At 41.7% G+C, this 24,235-nt stretch overlaps 1 protein-coding gene across 1 annotated transcript in view; it reads right to left on the bottom strand.

The window, feature by feature from the left end:
* Positions 1–24,235, bottom strand: part of PLXDC2 (plexin domain containing 2) — a 190,936-nt gene that overhangs the window by 106,667 nt on the left and 60,034 nt on the right. The window contains exon 4 of the mRNA XM_015410001.1: positions 23,226–23,295. Coding sequence (XP_015265487.1) covers positions 23,226–23,295 — 70 coding nt within the window. The remainder of the gene's footprint in view (positions 1–23,225; positions 23,296–24,235) is intronic.

The following is a 24,235-nucleotide window of genomic DNA, read 5'->3' as shown; positions in this document are numbered from 1 at the left end:
ACTCCAGGCTGGCAAATTCCTGGGAATTTGAGGGGTGGAGCCGGGAGAGGGTGGGGTTTGGGGAGGGGTGGGACCTCAGACAGGTAGAATGCCATAGACTTGACCCTCCAAACCAGCCATTTCATCCTGGGTAACAATTGTTGCCAATCTCCAGGTGAGGGCTACAGATCACTCAAAATTACAACTACTCTTCAGGGAGCAGAGATCAGTTCCTCTGGAGAAAACAGTGGACTCTGTCATTATACCCTGCTGAGGTCACCACAGCAAAATGACACTGTTTGCCCAAAGCCAGAGCACTCCCCCAGAGCCTCTTTCTAGATCCCGTTGTATTTATTTCCACAACGGGCTTTACTGCTAGTAGAATATAATGTGCACACCTAATGATATACAACTGAAATGTTACACATTTTCAGTATTTCTTACCTCAGATGGCCTGGATCAGAGCGCCATATGAGTAGTTCAATATACCCAAAAGAATTTTGGAATTCTTTCTGTTTTGATTGATATAAATGTGATAGTGATCTTACAAAGTTTTTTTAAAAAAAAGTAGCCATGGGGATTTGGACTCGCCATATGAGTAGTTCAATATACCCAAAATAATTTTGGAATTCTTTCTGTTTTGGTTGATATAAATGTGATAATGATCTTACAAAGTTTTTTTTAAAAAGTAGCCATGGGGATTTGGACAAGAGCCAAATCACTGGGGGAAAGATTTTTTTTAACTGTTCCCTGTAGGATTCCTGTATGCAGCTACCCCACCCCACCCTGAGCAAACAGCAGCTCAAGGGAGATGTACTGAGAAAAGGTTAAAATTCCCTTGCCTAGAGCCTTGGCTTTGCCAGCACTACTCTTTGGGCCTTCCAACACTGCTTGGCAGGCCTCTTAGTAACTGAGCAAAGTTTCAACAACAGTTTATGACATGGCATGGCAAAAGGCACATAGGTAGGGAAAATGTGACAAAATTTTACTGTGTGTGCCTACATCTAAATAGTTCTTTGGATGTCAGCTAACATAGCCATTTACATTTTATTTCCTCCCTCTCCCCTATTTCCTCCTTAAACTAACCATCCCTAACTCAAGTGAGGGTCTTTCCTTTGTTCATTTGTCCTACAGTCAATAGAACCGTCACTACCAGGTAAAGACTCATATTTTCATCATATGCTTCAGGAGTCGCTAACCTTCAAGACTGCTATTCCTCCCACCCTGGCATGTTACCAAATTTTATTTGGTCTAAGAAACAGAGCTTTGGTTATAAAAAGCACCAGAACTGAAGCCATCAGCTAAGCAGCACAAAGAAAAATCCTATGAAATAAAAGCTTTTTTTAAAAAAAAGCAAAAAAAGCCCAGAGCTGATTTGTTTTGTGATGCTTTCCTGGTTTTTCTTGGGGCTGCATGAGCTACTATTCAGCAGCTGGTGAGCTACCAGTAGCTCATGAGCTATCTGTTGGAGACCCCTAAACTAAGGATCAAATAATGTACTGCTGCCTTAAAGACCCACTCTCTTGTTTCTTGGCTAATGCTTTGCTAACAAGTTTGGAAATGGATTGCCTAACATATATCACCTCTGCCCATGATGTGAGGTTCACCTGTGTCACTCAAAATCAATTCAGGTTTTTACCAGCCACTGAATTTGGAGAAAAATGTTCCAAAAAAGATTTTCCCTTTAAAAACATAGAGAGGGTTTGCATCTGCTTAGAGTATAGACTACGGTAGTAGTGGTACGGGCTCTACAGTCTCAAGATTATATTTCAAAAACTGCAAACATACATAGAAAAGCCAGGCTGTCTGTCAAAGGAGAGACTCGTTTTTTTATCCTTCAGACAGTGCAAGGCAGTGCAAGGCGAAACCGTATGTTCAAAGCTCTGCTGTGCTTAGTTAGCTGGAAATGCAATCGTCTGCCAACAATGACTACACAATGAAAGGTTTCAATTGACAGAGGCTTCCACTGGGCAAAGTCTGAGTGGCCATTTGAGCATGCAGTTTCCTTTCAGGTTATTGGTTAGGTTCTAGCAGTGTATAAAGTAGAAGGTCAATAAATGCAAAGAGTTTCTGTAAAAATCAGATTAAAAAAAATCACTTGTCCCCTCTATGCTGTCCCCGACCCCAGCCTGGAAAACCCCAATATGTTCAAACACAGCAATATTGTTTAGGAAATAACTAATACTGAGGTTTTCCTCTGTGCTACCTCTTTTTTAACACTGAAAATGTAGTATAACAGAAGATACTTACTCCCACGTGATGCACTCTTCAAAGGCATAATTTCCCCAATGCTTACAATATTTTTGAACAGAAACTCTTGGCTGGTTACTTCCATCTAAAAATACTTCCCACGTAATTGCAAGTGAGAAAAGTTGTAGAAAACAAGGTGGGCGACAAAGTGATTCATATGCTCACACCGGCTTAATAATTAGTTGTTTCAACTTCAATGGTTCCAAAATAGTAACCACTCAAATCCATTATTATTGTGCAAGAAATAAGAGTCACAGCAGGGGTTGAACTGGAGTCCATACAACATATTTGCTAAAGCTTATACATGTGCAGAAGATAGAAGAGCTGGAATGTTTGGCACTGTACCACTGCAGATGTTGGATTCTAGTTTAGAATGCTCCTTTGCATTAAAAATCCATGAATATAGAAAACAAGCACAGCTGGAGAAAAAACAACAACAACCTACCCCCCTTCTCCTTGCTCGCTGTGTTCTTCTACTTAAAGGAAGTTTTTAAATGAAGTTTCTAAAATATGATGCTCTACCTTTAGTCTGATGTGATAAAGCTATGGTCTGTTCTATCACCTCAGCACTTTGTCATCTCATTAGTTTGCATGTGCACATCAGGCCTTATTCTAGGCTGTCTGACTGACTGCTGTACCTGTCAAAGCAGCTATTTCCTTCCATAACACCTGAGAGACTGAAGCTGACCATGAGAACTGCCCCATGAAGAAATCTTTTGGCTATATCTATATATGACCCCAAGGAAAGAATGGCTCATAATACAGTAGTCATGTGGAAGATAACCATGTCCCTGGGCCTCGACAGGAGACCTCCTACAAGCCCCGTATAAACTGTCTTGTATTTAATGAAAGAAGAAAATGGGGTATAAAAGCATTAAACATATGCTGTTAGATCTGACTTCATTTTTTCAGTTAATTCCTTCTTGTCATGGTCGATCAAGCTTGTGGACTGGACACAAGGTACCACTGAGGCAAATGTTTGAGCTACCCAACTAAACAGTTCAGTCAGTAAGGATACACAGTCAGACTGTGGCTCAGTGAATGACAAGTTCTCAGAAAGTGGTGTCAGGCTAAGTCAGAAAAATTATGGGCCCAGGTTGGGCCACTGTGTCACCTAACTCCAGATGATGAGCTGGTAATATCATCTTGTATAAGCAGAGATAGAAATAAGCAAGTTTGGGAATACAGCCTAAATAAGGCTCAGTGGATTTTTTTTTTTTTTTTGGTGAATGGTATCTATAACTAGTGCCTGCAGTGGGAACCAAATGGCAAGGTTCCATACTAAATAGGGTGTGGTATACAAGGAAAGCCATGTAATTTTGTTTTGGCTTACCAACCATGTGATAATTCATGTTCTTGTATCCCACAGAATGTATGCTACCACAGAAAAAAAGGATGAACTAATTTTTAAAAAAGGGATCCATAGGGGAAATCTTATTTTGGTGTTGTCTTTTCCCTTAATATCTGCCTTGAATTTCCTGTTGAGTTGAGTGGTGGAATATGAGCTTTAATAACACCATTATTGTGGATGAAACTGCAGATGCAAGATAGTTAATGTAAGAATATTACTCTATTGTCTGCACTTCAAAGAGGGTGTATAAAATTATGTATGCTCTTTCAGTTGCTATACTGTCTTCTAGGAATGAATCTCTGCCTATAACAGTAGGTGAAAGAACTGTCATTATCATTCTATAATATTATTATTAATGTCACAGATATGTTACATTGAGTTCAGCTAATGAAACATACATTGCACATTTCCTGAACTATTTTGGGCATCTTTCTATAGCATCTTTTGCATTCAAGCAGCCTTGAAGACATATGGCACTCTTTTAAATTGTTTATTTATCAATGTAAAAATTGAACAGGAATTACAGCCCACCTGTCAGAGGCACTAGCTTTGAAACAACACTTATTTCCCCCCTCTAATAAAGAACCAGAACATGGCAAAGCATGGAAAATAACCCAGGCACTTCCTCTACGCATCTGCAGTGAACTCCTGACAGCTCTTTCTCCCCACGCAGTGAGTCAGTGCATAGGTGGGTCATCTGCACAGGTCCCATATAACATCTATTTCCATAGTATTTTAAATTATGTCAGCCATATTGCATAGGTTAAGTGTATATCTTCAACAATAAAATTTAAGATAGAGCTCAAAACGCACATATTATGCCAGAGCCAAACTCTAAATATATCTATATTCTAGGTAAGTTTATTAATAAATAGGGCTACCATGCCTCCTGCCAGCAGCCCCAGTTGCCCGCCGCCACTCCAAGCGGTAGAGGGAGAACAGATTTTTTTTTAAATGGCATCACCAGTTGCATCACTATGTCACTTCTGGGAAAAACCTTGGAAGTGATGAAGCATAGCTCTAGGAAAACCATAGAGCTTCCAACTATTCCTAGAGCTATGCTATGTTGCTTCTGGGTTTTCCCAGAAGTGGTGTAGCAATGCAGCCAACATTGTTCTCCCCATGTCCCCAACCAAAACCATACTGGTAAAACAATAAACTTTTCCAAATGGATCTTGGGAGAGTAATGGTTATATTTATGAGATGAAAGACAGAGGAAATGTCGTTGACATGATGGTCTGCTTTACTGCAGATGAGTTTATAATAAATAATGGCATAGCTCAAATTTTGATATGTTATTTTTAGTTCTTTGTCTGATTGAAATAAAGTACCTTGATAGCAAGAAAATGCTCTGAGACACGGGGCAGAGAAATGAATTGGTACTGGTTTTAAATGTGGATTAATGCCCAACCTTCTTTGCAACATCCAAGGTAAAAAGCAAACACACAGTAATGCAGTCCACAATTAAGATTAAAGTCTCCAGTCTAAAGGCTCCAAGCTCTGAAAACCCCAACGCAAAATAAGTTGGCAGGAAAAACCCAGACAACTCCGTAAATAAATGGAAGCTATGAGACAATCTGCACAGGGCACATTGCAAGACAGCAGTTTCTCCTGTATATATTCATCTATTCTCAGACATCTATTCAGTCATTTGTGGGACAATTTTTTTTTTGTATGTGGACAGTATTATTTTAAGATAGATCAAGATGGGTAGCTGTGTTAGTCTGTCTGTAGCAGTAGAGAGCAAAGAGTCCAGTAGCACTTTAAAGACTAACAAAATTTGTGGTTGGGTATAAGCTTTCATGAGTCACTGCTCACTTCTTCAGTTATCTGAAGATAACTGTTAACTGTTGAAATGAGAAGTGAAAGCTCATAGCCAACCACAAATTTTGTTCATCTTTAAGGTGCTACTGGACTCTTGCTCTTTTCTAGTATTAAGGTTAGTACTCAACAGCTCTTTTGTCTATATGAATACTTTGGCTGATTAGTCTATTCAGCTTAGTTCTGATTCTCTGTGATACATTCTACTTCTCCTCCGTCCCCCATACTTTTTTCCCCTCCACAGAGAGGCACTAGTCACAGTAAACCTGCTGAGAATGTTGCATTATTGGTCAGGGTCTGATGATAGAAGCCTGATGGGTAATTGAGCAAGAGGGAGTATCAGGGAAATAATACACACAGGGAATATTGCATTAAATAAGGGCAAAAAAAGTTTTATTGGTGCTTAAAGAATTCACCATTAAGTGTAGAAAGAATATTTAGGAAAAAAATAAACAGTTTACCTCATAAAAAACCACACTGTGTGATCCCAGACGTATATAATTCTTTTATATAGTTGCCAATAAAAATCTATTATTTCTTTGTCACTTCAACAAGAAATATGAATTTGGAGAACATTTCATTCCCCGCCACAGGACTGCAATTTTGTGTTAAGCAATGTAGCTCTGGAAGAGTGCCCACTGTCTTTCTAATTACACCGAGATTAGTGAGTTGAGAAACAAAAAGACAACAGTGATTCCACATCCCTAAAACAATCTGAGGGTGTTTAAATAACAGGATAATGAGCTTGGGACTTGCACTTAAGATCAGGGAAGGAAGGAAGCAAAGTCTCCCACGCCCTCTTATATTGCTTTATTACTGAAGGCCAGACATTCCTTTCGCTTTCTTTCAGCTGACTCCACTTTGAAAACTTTTATGCCATGCTAGCAAGGCCTACATCCCATTTTTGTAAACACCAGCACACAATCACCACTTCTATTGCCGCACTGTGACCAAGATCAGTTTACTCTTTCTCTAGCCATTGGTTTGATAGCCTAGCAGCTCTTTACATTGCACCATACAGCCAAAACATAATTCTGTTTTTGTTATGAAAGGCCTTCTTTGAAGAAAAGACACAGATCCTCTGGATACTTGCCTGCTGCCTTTTAATGAGCTACTTTTTGCAGCCTTAAGGTCCCTATCTGCAACATATTTTAAAACAAAGGCATGTAGATTTATTGTAATGAAAAAGATGATCTCTCCTCAACTTACTTCACAGTAGGCCCGGTCACACCGCAGGAAAAGCCAGGGCGGAAGTGCGGCTTTTTAGAGCCGCAGCAAAAGAGAAGCGTGGTAGCGGGATCAGATAGATCCCCCAGCCACCGCACATATGCTCCCCAGCGCGATCAGATGCAAAGAGGAAGCCACGGACAGGAGAGCAAGGCGAGGCAACTGCACATGTGTGCGCCTGCACAGTTCGGCAGGGGGCCTCGCATGCTGCTGGAGACGGGTGAATCGGCGATCACATGGCTGCCCGTGCCGTGGATTTTCCAATAGGTAGTAGTGTTTTGTAGATTTTTTTTCTACTCCGCATCTTCGGCAGGAAGAGACGGATCGGGGACGGGTGCGCGTTGCTTCCCAGATGTTGCGGTGTGATCACGCCCGCTTGATGCGCCCCCAATCTGTCCCTCAAATGGATCAAAGCCTCCCGTGTGACCAGGGCCAGTGTTCAAAGAAACATACAATTACAGACAGGCTAGGGTTGCAATCCTCATGCTAATTTACTTTGGCCTAAACGCCATTGAATATAATGGTACTTACTTCCCAACAAACATACAGAGAATCAGTTTGCATGCTAGTTAATTTCTCTAGTTTCCCTAATATTACAATTATTAATTTGTAAATAACATGTTTTCTTTTAAAAGCAGTGATTATTAAACAAACAAACAAAAAGCCCATAGAAACACAAGGTACATTTGAATAACATTGTTTCATGTCTTGGATTGTTATTGGTCAGGTATGTTGAAGATGTGCCAATAGGATTGCCAGGTCTCTCCTGGGAACCAGCAGGAGATGTGGGAACTTACCAGGAGAAACAGAAAATTCAAGGCCATGTTGCTGGCTATTATGTACTGGACTTGAGGCAACTCTTTTCAAAAGTGATTTGTTTATTCAGCTCAGAACACAGCAACAAACATACAGAACGACCCAACTATATACAATTTGAACCAAGGAAACCACATCCCTTAGAACGATAATATCCCATCAATAATGAGTGCTTGGCACCAATAGGAATTGTTCCCGCTGAATGTCAACTACTGTACTGATTGGTCTGTCTCCTGAAACCAACCAATCCTGTTGCAGATTTCAGGATACCAAGAGTCAGTGGAGATTGTGGCTGAAGCTCAAGCATTCTGCACTTACAAGTAACTCAATACACAACACCCCTCCCCCCCTAAGTTAGCACACATAGCCTCTCAGATAGTGAGGGCGAGTTCGTGCTCTTTGGGAACGTCGAGGAGTCCCCTCTGGTAAGGCCGGGTCTCCACTGACATTGACTGGATGGCTGAGTTACCATGTTCAGTGCCAGGTGGCGGGGCGCTATTGCCTTCAACCTGGTAATTGACTGGGGAGCATTGCAATTGGACTGGGGAGTGTTGCAAGTTGCCTCCGACCCGATAGTTGACTGGGGAGCATTACAATTTGTAGGCAGTCACTGTAGCTGTGATCTAAGTGGCCCAGCCATAGATGACTAACTAACCAACAGTTCATGTTGACGCAACTTGAAAATCTGGAACTCAGGAGCCTGACTGCTGGATGGCCATCCCCTCCACACCCAGTTGAGGACCCGAGGAATTCTGGGATCCCTTGCGGAATGCAAGGCAACATCGGTGGAACGAAGCGGTGGCTGCGGAAGCTCCTTGATGGCCCTGATTTTGCAGACGGGATGGGTCAAGTGTTGGTTCCCGGATCGGTAGGCGGCTGAGTGTATCAGCATGACCAATGGCTTTTCCCAGCCTGTAGGACACTTTGTAGCTGTAGGCAGACAGGAAGGCCGACCAACAAATAATTCTCAGTGAGGGAACCGGAGGGGCCTAATCTGCTGGACCCCTGTAAGGCGGATGCACAGAGCATCAAACCAATCACGCCCCAGGAGACTGGGACGATGTTTTTCCGCTACGAGGATGCTCAGCTGTCCGTAAAAGTCTTTGTAGCATACCTTGAATTTACCTCTTCCCTCAATGGGAATGTGCTGTCTCTGGAAATCAATTAACTGAAGATCACAAGGTTATAGTTGACGTTTGTTCCATCTGAGGAAAAGTTGGTGTAGAGTCTGTGTTGAGACGATAGTGAGTGCCGACCCCGAGTTGACCTCCATTTTGCAGGGAACATTGTTTAGAAGTACTGTCACCTTGATCTTGTTCTTTGTATGTAGATTTGTGCGTGACACTGAATGGTAGATGCAATTGTTTGTCAAATGACAGTCGGCAGATGCAGTAGTGTCCCTTGACGGTGATTGATTCCTACTACACAATGTTCTAGGTGACATCTTGGCCTTTGACGAGCAGCAGACCCGGGCGAGGTGTCCAATCTTCCCGCAATCACGACACTGGGCCTTGCGGAACCGACACTTACGGTGCTTATGGTCACCTCTGCAGCTGGGACATGGTGATCTCGTGGTGGATTGTAGGCTAGAGCACTTGCGCATCTCAGTCTGTGTCCAGTGGACTGAATCGTCCTTGCTGGCAGATTCTTCCACGGAACCCCTGATGCACCAGCTGCAACTTGCGGGGCGTTGGTGTAGTTCTGGACTCGTGTACTTCTTTGGTTGACTGGTCAGCAGTTTCTGCAGATATTGCCTCTTCATACACGATTTGGAATGTAAGTTTTTTTTTAGCGAACAGCCGCCGTTGTAGCTTTTCATTCCAAAGAGTGATTAACACATGGAATTCACTGCCACAGGAGGTGGCGGTGGCTACAAGCATGGATGGCTTCAAGAGGGAATTAGATAAGCATATGAAGCCGAGGTCCATTGGTGGCTATTAGCCACAAGGTATAAATAGGGACTCTGGGGCAAGTGATGCTCTGTATTTTTGGTGCTTGGGGGGGTCAATAGTGTGAGGGCTCCTAGTGTCCTGGCCCCACTGCTGGACCTCTTGATATCACCTGGTATTTTTGGCCACTGTGTGACAAAGTGTTGGACTGGATGGGCCATTGGCCTGATCCAACATTGGTTTCTCTTATGTTCTTATGAAGGCCACACACTAGCCTGTCGCAGAGTCTCTCGTTTAAGTCTGTGAAGTTGCACTGCCACGCTGTTTTCTGAAGTGCGGTCATGTACTCAGCAACTGACTCTCCTTGAGCTTGGTCACATTTGTGGAATGTGTGCCGACATGCTATCTCAGAAGGCTTAGGTGAAAAATATGATGAACGCAGTGCCTGGACTTCAGCAGGCAAAACTAATGTCTTAGCCACATCAAAGATGTTCTTGCTGCAGACGCTGAGAAAAGTGGCTTTCTTGATATTGGCATCCGTAATTTGTTGAGCGGTAATATAGAACTCAACCCAGACGACATAGGTGTCCCAGTCCTCTGTAGTCGAATCGAACAGTTCGAAGTGGCCCTTGGCAGCCATTGTAGTTCCATGCTGGAGAAGCAGGTGGCTGTGTCCCTCTTGCTGCTCTGGTGGGCTAAGGAGACAATTCCTTGCCTGCTGCAGGTTCTGTGGGGTTGCCTACCCACAAGATCCCATCCTCATCGCCAGCATTATGTACTGGACTTGAGGCAGCTCTTTTCAAAAGTGATTTGTTTATTCAGCTGAGAACACAGCAACAAACTGGCTTCAACCATAGAGTTTTGGCCAAATACCAGAGCATCACCAGGAAGTTGCTGGTGTGATGATGTCACTTCTGGTGCAATGCTGGCAAAGTTGCCTAGGCCTTCCTCTTTCTACTGTGTATGTCCTGCCTAACCTTATAGGATTGTTCTGAGATAAAACGGAGGAGAGTAGAATGAAGTAAACGACTCTGTATCCCCATTGGGAAGAAAGGCTGGGTATGAAGGAAGTAAATAAAAAATAGAATCAAGATTTGGAAAGCTTTGCATAGCTCTCTCTGAGGATTGCTAAGCCATGCCTGGCAACCATTTTGCTGATGGCTGGAGCAGGGACGGGGGGACGGGGACAGTGTTGTCTTTTCCACTATGTCACTTCCAGGGAAATCCCAAATATGGCATAGGGTAGGTCTGCAAATCACCAAAACCTCTGTGGTTTTACGGTGATTCCTATGTCACTTCTGGGTTTTCTCCAGAAATGTTGTAGCAGTGCAGATGATTTGCCAGGACTTTTTGTATTTTTCTCCTGCAGCTGCTCTGAGCTGTAGTAGGCAGCTAGGACTGTGAATGGGAGGCCTGCTGCTATAGTGGCAGCCCTTGTGCTTAGTCTGCAGGTCATGGACAAAACCCAGAGAAATGCTTCAAATATTGCGTAATTGGTTAGCCATTCTACAAAAGGTTCTCCCTTACAGAACATGCAAATTTGAACTAAAAAACTGAAACTAATGAACATGCTTCACTGTTCTTGCTTAAGGTTTCTTTCTCCCAAAGGGTTTGTAATGGGAGCAGGAGACGGTGTCCAGAGAGTGGCCTTTTGAGGTGTGTAGACCCAGGATTAAATAAGCATCAGGGCAAAAATTGTTATTATTTGTATTTAATTTCCACTCCCGGAGCAAAAGTATGTCTCCCAAAGGAAGTTACTGACTATCTGTAAAACTACATCACAATAAATACCCATTTAAGCCATTTATAATTTTATTATACTTTTATTCCCACCTTTCCTCCTTTATGGGATTCAACATGGCATTTGTAAAAGTTCACAGGAAGCCTCCTGCTCAGGCATTGACCAGCTTAACTTCAGCAAGGCTTCTGCCTCATGGGCCTTTCCAGTCCTATCGTAAGATGTGTGCATGTGCTAAACCGGCACATGAGTAAATGTCCAAGAGTGTAATGGCCTTGGAAAAGAACTTTAGATAGATCTTACACAAAGAAATAGTATCTTGAATTCTAAGATGACCATTCAGATAGAAGTAAAACACAAAATTATTCCAGAAAGCATTTAATGAATGAATGACCGGTAAGTTACAACAGTACTTTATGGAATCCAAATAAGATACTCCTCGGTATGCCAAATGCAGTAATTTAATCATATGGTACCTTACAAGCAGTGGCAAATCATTTCTATGTTACCTTCCAAGTAAGCACTATGAAATTAGAGGTTATGTGCACAGTTATTTCCACTTTTCCAGTCAGAGTGCAGGTTACAATATACTTATGGTTGGACTTAACACAGGATAATCATGACATGCAGTTATATCACACTTGCCACAAAATTTAATTTGCTCTCCAAGGAAAGAAAACAGTAAGCCATCTTTGGGTTCCAGCATACATAGTGGAACCAGTCTCTAAACTGTAACAATCATGCTCTCTATCACTGCTTAAGTCTCTTCTATTCCTAAATGAATTCTCCTCTTCCCTTTAGATGCAATGAAATTATACACTGACAACAACTCTAATCATGGCTAAATCTAAGCAGGTTCCCAAATTAACTGGGATTCCTTTCCTTTCATTTATTAGCTTCATTGACCAGAGGTCTTAAACCAAACGTACAAACAGCTACTATAAAACACATTACATATAATTACAAGATAATTTAGACCAAACATTTTTACAATAAAAACTAATACACATACTCATAAACAATATTAATAGACAACATTTTATAGACTTCCTTAAACTCTAACTGGGATTCCTAAATTGGGTTTAAAGCTGGTCAACAATCCCGTTTAAATGGGAATGGTTAGTCTTAACTGTTACAACAGAAATGAGAAATTGCTCTAAGGAGAGAACATGTGACTCCACAGTGCAGTATCTTATAGCAGCAGAACTAGGATCCTTCAAAAAGGCAATATACCTAATAGTCAAGGGTGGACCATCCTGTAGACAAAAATAAAAAAATAAATAAAAATCCTCCACTGGAGCCCATCAAGCCTACAACAGATATTGCTGCAACACTGAGGGATTATCTTGTGAAATCTCTGATGCCATTTTTGGTTGTTTTAGCCTTTCTCTATCTCCTTTCTCATTTTTTTACAGCACAGGTGAAGAAAGAAAGAAGTAAAGCCAGCAGGATCAGCGGGACACAATAACTGTGGACAGGCAAAAAGACTGAACAGGTGGCCAAATGAGAAGAAAAAAGTGAAAGTGGAGGCAAATGGATGTGAAGGAAGAAGGCAGAATGCAGAAATCAAGGTTAAATTGCAAATTCTGATAAATACTGGAAACTAGGGTTCCCAAATCCCCCCGGGGGGTGGATTTCCCCCCGCTTTTGAGGCCCAATTTCCGCCCTGCGGAATTGGGCCCGGGGAAAACCCCACCCCCGTGTGCGCGCCGCCCGGATGTGACCTACAGACGCCGGGCACGCTGGGGGCGGGGGCACAGCCATTTGAGGGGAAAACGTTTGAGCCCCCCGCCGCCAGGTAAGATTCATTTGGCAACCCTACTGGAAACGTTGTGGGGAGGTGGGAACATTTTGGCACTTTTGGTGGGCATGTGGCAGGATGGAATCCTTCTGGTGTCGTATTCATGGTCAGATTTGCAAGATTACGTCATGTGACATTCCATTCACAGCAGAAGTCCTACTGCTCAATCTTTGGAGTGATAATACTGTATCTAAGCAAAAACAGAAATTGCAATTTTATGTACAGCAGCTAAAGCAGTATTGGCTAGGACTTGGAAGACAGAGGTACTTCCCTCAACCCATGACTGGCTTATTAAAGTATATGATTTATGTGTGCATGATAAAATTTCTGTTAATACATGAAGAAGAAAATGACTCTTATATATCAGATTTTGAAGTGTTACGGTTTCCATTTCTTAGCTTTATTTGTAGTCACAAAGATGTTAAGTGTCTCTCTAGTTGGACCAAAGTAATATCCATTTTTAAAACTTTGTTTGTAGGAGATATCTGATATAGAATGTGTTGTATGGTTTGTTAATTTACTTTTGTAAATAAAACAAATTAAAAAAAGAAAATGCTTTTTTGGGGAACATTTACAGATTAAAAGAAAGAGTTGACAGATGATTACACAGGAACACAGAAACTGAGCATGACTGCATTACAGCCCAATGGGACAAAGACAAGCCAAAATAAATATTCACTGGCAGCATGATAAGTTCAGAGAGATACTAACTGGCACAGTGAACCCTCAAGGAGAAATAATCTGTTGAGAGAATAAAAGCTTTTAAACAATTGTTCAACGAATTTCAGCCCAATCAAGATGCTCTTGGCACAATGCCTCCCTTGTTGTTCTCACATTCTTATTTCATGGCATCAGCTTCCGATTAATGAAGTTTACTCCTGTCACATGACACTGCACATCCAAAAAGGTAACAAACATAGGGTCTAATATACCTCCTTTATGCTGCAAGACTTCCCCTCCCCCCCCCTTATTTGGAACTTTTCCTATGCCATAGGAACTCCCTCAATATACCTCCAACCAATCAGAAACTCCTTAGCATTCCTTCCCAAGCATTCCTTAGCAATCTCTTCCCAACCCTGGGAAAATTAAATGCTTTGTTCCTTAGTGTTCTCTTTTTCCTATATGTGGAGCTACAATACCCCTCGTCAAATCTGTGCTCAGTGATTGTATTCTAATGTATTCCACTCAACTGCGAACCCTGAGTTTTGGCTCCCTTGCTGAACTCAATACTGTCTCACATGGCTAATTCCACATGTTCTTTCTGTACATGAGTGGTTCCCAATGCTTTTGAGTACAAGAAGACCTTTTAACATCAAAAATTTCATGGACCCCCACAATAGTACTTGTACTGTTAGTATCCACTGAGAAAAATCAAATGACAAAAAGGCTACTATAGATTCAGTAAGGCTTCTGAATGAATTTATGTTTTAATACATACAGTTAATACATATGTGTGAGATATTATATATTCAGTATACAAAAGGGATATTTCTCTTATTTATGCCTTCCATGAAGAGAGTTTCAGGAGGGAAGCCATGTTGGACTGCGGTAGAAGAACTAGTCAAATCCAGTAGCACCTTAAAGACAACAAAGTTTTGATGGTATAAGTTTTTGAGAATCAAATCTCCCTTCTGATGAGGGAAGTCAAGTGACAGGCTGTGAGGAAGCTGAACAGAGGCCACAGCCAAAACTCTTTTTAAGACTTGGGCATTTTCACCTGGTGCCGGAGATGCGAGGGTGTGGACAATGGAAGACAATATGTCCTATGCAAGCCTTCCATGAGGAGCAGTTCTTCTCATTAATAGGAAAGCAGCCCTGACTGGGCTGGTGTGCACTTGGAGGTCTCCAGCTATCCTGAGGCTGCCTGCTTGGAGCCCGAGGATCCACTTAGGAAGCATGGCTGCTCTGCAACTGGCCCAGCACAGAGCGGGGGGGGGGGCATGACCAGCATGGACGCAAGCTCAGGGAAAGGCACAGGTGGAGGGAAGGTGGAAACCTACCCAAGAGGGATGGATTTGTGGGCCCCTAGCAATAGCTCTGGCCCACAAGTTGGGGATCACAGCTCTAGACTTTTCTTGGATATTGCTTGGGTCTCTGCTCAGACCCCAGCACCTGTCTTGTAACTCCAAGATTGCCAGTTTGTGTAGGTTTAAGGTCCGGTTTGATTAGTACAGATGGTTAATGTAGAATCCTCAGGTGAAAATAACTGGGAATCCATATCTATAAATGCTCCTGCTTTAAAGCTGAGTCCAAAAAATTGATGACAGTTTGATATCTTGGGACATAATTTGGTTAGCTCCATTTACATGTGTTTCAATAATTAAAATCAGCATTCAGGAATTAAATATGCATAAATAGGGCTATGATGGTTCACATATTAGTAGTCCCGATTTTATAAATGTATCTATGAATTGAACTATTACTTGATGGGGGAAACTCCTCTTAGTTCAGAAGTTTAACATAGCTTCAAAATTTCGTACAACCTGCAGAGCAGTAGTCGAGTATTTTTTTTTTAATATAAAAAAATATGTTTCATGCTCACTGACACACCTAAAGCCAGGGACCAAAAAATAAATTGCCTCCATGTGACACATCAACATATGGGAGATTGCTTTGATGTGAGAAACTGCCAGATTAAAACTATTATCATATCACTCCACATCATAGAGTAAAAAGCTACCAACAGTATATGATTTTCTGTGTACTTGTGTACACTTAAATTGTTAGTCTGGTGGCTGCTGGGGCACAAGACCTCACACCATCCTCCTTATCTACAGATTATTTGTCAGGAAAAAGAAGTTTCCAGAGCTCCACTACATTTTAAAATCAGCCTTTCCTCCTGTTACCAAGATATCTGTGAATATCTGAAGAAGTATGCATGAGCACAAGACCTTATACCATGAATACAACTTTGTTGGTCTTAAAACTGCCACTGGACTTTGTTCCCCTATTACTAAAACCTGGCTGCCTCATATGGATTCCTTATCTTGGACAATGATTTATTTTTTTAAAAAAACCAACTCTTGTGTACTTATTTGCATTGTTCCGACACTTTTGTTCCCATGAGCAGAGGTCTAGAAATCAAAGTGCTCTACATAATATTAAACACAGAATCCAGACATTCACGTGGGTTATGAGAAAATGTGTTTCTATTTTTAAAAAAGTTAAACAAGTTTCTTGTTGTAGACTAACCTCTCCTGCAGGAAATGTTTTCACACAATTAACCTAATTATTATAACTCAGATCAGTATTATTGATTCCCACATTGTGGGGCTGAGGCTCAGAGAGGAGGATTTGCCCAAAGACACATGATGAATGGCAATGAGATTTGAGCCCAGGTCTTCTTAAATCACATCTCCATCTCTTAGCTGCTGCTACTACCCCAGCTTTCATGCAAGCATATGGTTTGTCACTCAACATTCCTTCATGATTGTAACATGCTTTGGTAGATGAAAACAGTTGAGCAATTGGTGTAGATCAGGACAAATGTGTATGCTTTATATCCCTCAGTTTCCAGGAACAATTTTTATAAATGTGATTCATGGACTGTTTCCTCAACAGCTTTCCAGTCCGTTTTTTCAATGTACTAAGGCTTAAGATGCATCTTCTTGATGTGTCTTCCTATCCATTTTCAGAGTGTGGAGAAAAGTCTTTCTTGTTTGGAATTACTGAGTCTATAACGTAATCTACTGTACACTATACTTAAATGAAAATCAATAAAGTTCAGGTCAGAACCCTCCATTCTCATTTCATAAAATCACTCAGCAAAACCTTCAACATCCAGACTGCTTGTCAACTTGCTACTGAACCACATTGTGACTGACATTGGAATTATCTTTTTTTTTTTTTGAAGCAACCATTTAAGTGAACAGAACAGAAGGCAGAGACTAGAAAATGAGAGGAAGGACACGTGACAAGGTAAACAAAAACATATAGGTTGGAAGATATGTGGCATTTATTCTCTTCCCACAACATCGGCAAGACAAGTGTTACTCCTTTGACCTGTCTCTCCTTAATGTTCACTATTAGTAGTGAGAAACTATCCACTACTCACAGTGTATCTAGAAAAGATTCTCACGATTACAGTTGTTGCTCTTATTTAGCAGCCTCTATTTTCTCCCATGCCTTCCTTCTTCATATGCCAGTGACTTGACTAGGACGGGGAAGCCCTGGACAAAACCCCCCAATTTACTATGAAACTCACTGGTTTGGCAGTCAGTCTGAGAGAGTGTAACCTTCTTATTGGGTGGTTGTGAGGCTAAAACCTCTCAATCTTGTGAATATAAGTCTAGACAAAGTTCTTTTTTTGCATTAAATAACATATATATTTTTTGCTTGGTGCAGGGCTTTCTCTATAATGGCACCACAACTCTTTAACAACTGCCTAGAGGAAAATGTCCTGCCAGTTTAATGGGATGTTATTTAGCAAATTCCCTGACTTGGATGGCCCAGGCAGGTCTGATTTTGTCAAATCTCAGAACAGGGCCATAGCTACGGTGGGGCATTTGGGGGCCACACCTCCCTCAGTTGTCAGCCATGCTTGACCAGCCCATCCCAAAAGGCAGAAGTACTAGCCGTGCTCATTTGTCTCACTACAGAAGGAGAGCCGCTCTGCAGCAGAGAGCACATTCCAGCCAGCTCTCCTTCTCCCAGGCCAGGTGCCAGCTGAGGTCAGGGCTGTTGGCAGGCTCTCCGTGCCCACACAGACATCTTTTCTCCCTGTGCAGCTCCAGCAATGCTGTGAAGGAAGTTTCCACTGCACAGCTTGGCTTCAGGGGGTGTTCTCCCTCTGCGGCATGGGCAAAGGCAGAGAAGGGGGATCGCTGATTCATTAGCAGGGTTTTTTTGCTCTTTTATCATATCTTAAGCTGAAGACGTAGTGTCTTCACCAGGAACTGCTATCTTATTGCCTCTATCTATGCCAGCACCTCCCACATGCACCAAGGTCTGTAACAGCAAGTTAATTAAGATACGTTTCTCTTTTTTCTTGGCGTAAAGAAAACAGTTGCAATCTTTTCTGCTTGGAGAACTGCTTGGCAAATAAGAAAAGGAAAGGGAAAGACAGTTGTTGAATCTTTTTATGGGAGGCTGTAAAGGGGCTCGCAATGGAGGGGATTTTCCTCACCGTCAGTAGGGGTGTACAAAAAAAAAAAATTAAAAAAATCAGCCCGATTCGGATTCGACCGAATTGGGCTGAATCAATTTCGGCTGGCAGAAAGACTCCTGCATGTCAATTTTGGCAGTACAAGCCAATTCGGGAGTCTTTCGGCCAGCCAAATGTCAATTTTGGCCCCACTGTATCCTTCGTCACCCAAACAGTGATTAACACTGGTGGCTAGTGGCTACAGATAAGAAGGAACTCTTGGTCTCTGAGGCAAGTGATGCTCTGGTGCTGGGGGGGCAACCCCCTCACCTCTTTTAATAGTACTGGATTACTTATAGTTAAAAAAAACAAAAAACTCCTGAACACCAGCCACTGATGGACCACTGCTCTGCTCCAGCCTCCATATGTTTGTCAAATTCCATCTGGAAGCTGTTCATGCCAGTCACCACCACCACCTCCTGTGGCAGTGAATTCCATGTGTTAATCACTGTTTGGGTGAAGAAGTACTTCCTTTCATCTGTTCTAACTTATAACCTGACTGCTCAGCAATTTCATTGAGTGGGAACAGATTGGTTTTAGGTGAGGTAGTTCAACCCTGGATCACTGTCTGCTTTTATCTCATTTGATACAAAAATACACACATTTTTCAGATGGTATTCTCTATGTAGGGTTCATGGACTTAAGGGGACCTTTGATTCTCTCTCCTGGACTAGATTTTGGGAGTAGCTATGCGATACCTCAATCGATAAAAGGTTACAATGATTAATATACTACTTGCATGCTGAAGTTACTGCTCAGATTCGTTGTGGACAGGGGGGTGAGTTGTATGACTCATTCAACTTTGAACTTACATTTTTCTGTTATTGGCTACCTGGCTTTATTGAAGGAGGTCTCTGATAAATCATCATGATTTAGGATTATGGACAAGAAATTATTGGCTATTGGTAGTTAGTGAATTTCTACTATTCTAATCCAAGCAGGTTGGTCCCCTTCCTACTCTCTGATCAAAATCCTAACATAACTTTGGATGTCACATTTTTTTATTTCTTTTGTCTTTGGGGAAATAAATAGAGTACAAATGAAATTTCAGATGGTTACACTGCTCAAGGCATTGAGCCACAGAGCTTTTATTGGACAAAGGAAAGGAAAATAAACATATCTCTTTCTAAAATATGTTTTCCCCCCCCTCTCATTTTTGCTCTGTCTCTCTCATTGAGGTGGCTTTCATTAGGTTTTCATTTAAAGGAGCTTCCAGTTAATTAAGCTACTCCTGTGGTTTGAGTTTGTTTAAAACTGAACTTCACACAGTGTGACATGTTATTTTCTCAGCCAAGCTCACACGTTAATTAGAGAACGTGTGTGCTATCCTGATATTACCTCCTCTATTATTTTAATTTAATGTTCAGTAACCTCTGCTGTTTCTACACAAGTGGCACTCCTATCTCAGCAAACAAGACCCCAGCTGAGAAATGCCTTTAGAAAAAAAAATGAGTTATCCAACAGAAAGCTTTCTAGCTGTATTTTGAACAAGCCACAAAACAAGCCATTTCAATGAACAGTGAGTTTTAAAAGATCCAGGTACAAGACAAGGAAAGAATGGGTGCTTTTTCGATTTCAGACTCAGTATCCCTGCAACCAAAAAGTCGTCTTAAAATTTTCTAGTCATGGGAACATTTAACTTACCCTGTATCCACCTATTTCTTCCATTGCTGAAAAAATCTTCCTAGTTGATCCCTCCACTAATAGACAAGAACACCAGTGGGGGAGGGAAATGGAAATACTTCCTATTTCTCACCCCCCCCTCAGATATGGGAAAGGGAGGTTTATGGGTGGTGGAATCACAGGACAGAGAATGCACAGAGGAGGTAGTAGGGGAGCTAACACTGCAGGATAGTGGAGGTGCTGACAACTATGTTGTGCTTTCTTCATTTTTGTACTTGAGCTGAGAAAGAGATTAGCCAATCACTGATATTCCCAAACACTGTCACCAGAAAAAAAATTCTACAGATATTCAGGAGGGAAAGTTACCAAATCTTCATGTAGAAATATATATATCATATCAGAGATGGGAAGGCAAAATGGTGATCTCAAACCAATGGTCAATGAAAGAGGGTAAAAAAACACTGAAAGGGATCCGTTGAACAACAATAAAATCAACAGTACTTATACAAATGTTGTCCCTAGTGGTTTATACAAGTTGCCAAATCCAGGCCTCTTTGGCACAGAATTTGGGTTACCTTGGCAGAGGCTTTTGATATTATTTTTAGTGCAGAATATGCCAAGCCCAGGTTGTTAGCTGGAGAAATGAATATGAATTTGTGTGGGAACTATGATATAGTGTTATCTATACAGTGACCAATTCCACAAAGGCAGTTGTTGCACCCTCCTGTTCCCCCCCCCCTCGGCTGTACTCCTCAATTTCCCACTATTTGCTGCATGGTCGCATTTTGACCCAAGGATCAAGAAGACGTGGGGGAAATCAGGGGGAGATGCAGGTCAAAATGCGGCTGCACAGCAAACAGTGGGAAATTGATGGTACAACCAGGGGAAACGGGAGACCGAGGGTGCAAAAACTGCCTTTGCGGAATCAGTACTTGTGTGAAATGGCGGCATGCTGCATTTTGAAAAAAAAATATCTGCAGAATGTTGATAACTGTACTGTTTTTATTTTGCTATAATCTTTATGTGGTGGGCAAGACATTGCTAGGTATGTACCACAACTCATTCATCAATTTTTAGCTGTGTTCCTATGGAAACATCACAACATACAGAATGTAGAGGATTTTACACATTTTGCTGTTGGAAAGAGGGAATTCCCAAAGCTGCCTTTGTCTTTGCCACCCATTCCAACATTCCTTATGGTTACTTAACTGTAAAAAGTTAAGGAGGTTTCCATGAATCTCTCTCAGCTGGTATAATGAGATCCTACCATTCAATGTCTCCTTAGAAGTTCCCTTCTCAGCTCACAACAAAGTGAAAAGCTTTTATTTGTTACTTCCTGGAGGTTATTATAATGAAACTACTTGGCTGGAGCTTGTTTACATTTCGTGACCAGGTAAAGATTTGGGGCTAGTGGCTCCTGTTCACTCTTTTATTTGGACATTACAAAATACTTTTTTTTTTTGAAGGATTGGACTTGGTGCTTTATAAGAATGTTTTCTAAGCAGTGTTCAAAACACTCTTCTTTAGAATAGCTGGAGCCTGGAAAGGGTGGGTTTGAGGAGGGGTAGGACCTCAGACAGGTACACTGCCACAGACACCATGCTCTGAAACTGTCAAATGTGTCCAGGTCCATGGACAAGAATTACTCTCTACAACCATAAGGCATGCTGTTGTTTACTCCCACATTAGTTCTTTATACTGCAAAACACTACTCTGTGTTTACTCTGCCTGCAAGATATAAAATCACTGACCCAACCCTCTTTCTAGAGCTCGTATTTTTTCGCCACAACGAGCCTTATTCCTAGTCTAAAATAAAAGACAAACAGGTAGGTTTACCCTTCCCCACACTTTTGCTCAAGTAAAAGACCATTTCCTACATTCTAGGCCACTCTCAAATGTTTTCCAACCCTTACAAATGGGGTAGGTGCATGGATGGGCCTGAGGGCTGAAACGGGAGGAATGATAGATTATGCATGGGATAGAGCAGGTAAAGAAAGAAGTACTTTTCTCTCTTTCTCACTATACAAGAACTTGTGGGCACTCAATGAAATTGCTGAGCAGTCAGGTTGGAACAGATAAAAGGAAGTACTTCTTCCCCCAAAGAGTGATTAACACATGGAATTCACTGCCACAGGAGGTGGTGGCAGCTACAAGCATGGACGGCTTCAAGAGGGAATTAGATAAGAATATGGAGCAGAAGTCCATCAGAGGCTATTAGCCACAAGGACTAGATAGGAACTCTCAGGCTGGGGCAAGTGATGCTCTGTATTCTTGGTGCTTGGGGGGGGGGGCAACAGTGGGAGGGCTTCTAGTGTCCTGGCCCTACTGGTGGACCTCCTGATGGCACCTGATATTTTTGGCCACTGTGTGACAGAGTGTTGGACTGGATGGGCCACTGGCCCGATCCAACATTGGCTTCTCTTATGTTCTTATGATACTTAATGAGTGGAGCTCAGCTCATGGTTCTCTCATGCTTCTCTCCTTGGCCTTTAGCTGATTCTCCTTCTAAAGTCCAACATGGAGCCCCACAAATCCAGGAAGTCCCACGGAAATTCCACTGGAGCATCCCCACAAGATTTGAGATGGGGGTGTGCCTTCATCCCTCACAGGGGAACTTCCCTGATCATCTTCTGGGCCTTGGGATGCAGCAGGGGCGGAAACATGTCACTGGACCTGCTGGGTGGCAGCTAGTTACTCGTCCCATCTGCTGGCCTTGGTAAGTGTGGGAGTGCCCCTAACCGTGAACACCTTCACACAATTAGTACTTTGCACATGCTTCCTATTAGACCACATGAAGAATGCTTTGCTTTTATCTACATTAACATGGAAAATGCCCAATGCCTTTGCAAAGATGATCATATTAAAATAATAATAAAACACTGACAAAATATATACAATGGCTATGCACCCAACTCTGATAAATTCTCTTAAATTACACTGAAGATGTTCATTCTAAAATGAGTAAACATACCATTGGAACCCCACTTATGTCTCCTTACAGTTCTGCATCCCAGTTTTTATATCAAAAGCTGATGGTGCAATTTTTATTTCAATAACTGGAAGCAGCTTTGTTGCTTATGAAGGCTGCAACTGTGGGGAAATAACAGAACCTCCACCACTATACATCACAGACATTTCTGAGGTAAATTAAATGTCAACTATTAATCAATACATCAGTCATACACAGGTAACTACCAATTAATTAATCATGTAATTTACTAGGCTTGTAAATTATTTAATTAGCAGTTTGTATTGGGGAGGAGAGAGGAGAAATCTATAATTTCTTTATATGGATAGCAACTACAACTACTTTTCTCTCCCTTCCTTCTCAGCATATATCCAAGAGTTGAGAAACAAAGAGCAATAGGAAAATAAATGACATAATTTTGGATTATGTGATTTATGCCAGTTTTATGATATAGAAGAAAGTGAGTAAATTTTGGATGAACTAAAAATCTTGACAATGAAGTGTAGGATAATGCAAATTCTACCATACTTTGTTTGCTCTCATAATGTTTTTAAAATGACACTAAACATCTGACACTCTTGTCAGATTATGCAAAATGTATGGATAGGAACCCACTTACCCCCAGTTGCCACTGTAATTTCACGTAGGAAATGACCATAAAATGGAAAATCGAAGGACAGATTCACTCTCTGCAAGGAAAAACACCAGAAAAAAATCAATAGTGTAATGAATAGAAGAGAACCAGATGCTTCAAAACGTGATTCTGCCATTTGCTGCTGCCTTTGCCTTAAGGCTTGTAGAGTAGTCTTGTCATCCTTACTTCAGACTAATTTTTTCAGTACAGTAACTGGAAACAATTCTGTACAGCTCATAAGGGTAGAAACACATTTAGGGGGAAATCCTAAACTATCCCTCTGATTGGCTTAGGATGCTACACCACCATTAGGCTGAAATACACCAGAGCCAAGGCATGGTGGTATTGTGCTGCTACCAAGCTGTGTAATACCTGCATTAGTGTAGAACTGAATGGTGTCAGGGACACATCAAGGGAAGAATGTGGCTTAATCAACACCCTAAGCCTTTCCAGGCAGCTTCTAGCCCCTGTATTGGCATAATATGACAACAATAACAAATTTGATGTAACTGGAAAAATCCCCATAGAAGTCACAGAGAGAGAGAATACAGCTACTCTTCTCCTTCACGTTCTCAGCCTCCCAACATGTCTCCAAGCCATGGCATAGCTTCGGATACCAGCTTAGCCTGCAGTCTATCATGGGGCTTCTAAGCACTATGTCAGGACACTCATAGCTGCAATATGGCAAAGGGAACATTATGAGGAATATCACATTACCCTTTTTAAGCCGGTTTGAAGCTGTTTTTGATCCATCGTGGAGTAAACCAGTATAGGGCTAACATTTCACACATGGCTTTCCCCTACCGGTAAACAGCTGGATCTGAAGCAGTTTGCCATTTCAGACTGCACTGCTTTTTCCCGCTTTTTCCTGCCATTTTTCGCCTGCACGGGCGATCTCCGGCTTTTTTTTTAACGGTCACTTTAGAGCGCTATAGCGCTATAACACAACACTCCAGGCATTCCAATGGGGTTGCTATAACGCTGTATTGCTGTTG

The sequence above is a fragment of the Gekko japonicus genome, unplaced genomic scaffold (genome assembly GCF_001447785.1).
Source record: "Gekko japonicus isolate JY-2015 unplaced genomic scaffold, Gekko_japonicus_V1.1 scaffold101, whole genome shotgun sequence".
NCBI classification, from domain to species: domain Eukaryota; kingdom Metazoa; phylum Chordata; class Lepidosauria; order Squamata; family Gekkonidae; genus Gekko; species Gekko japonicus.
This window is presented reverse-complemented; position numbering and strand designations above follow the sequence as displayed.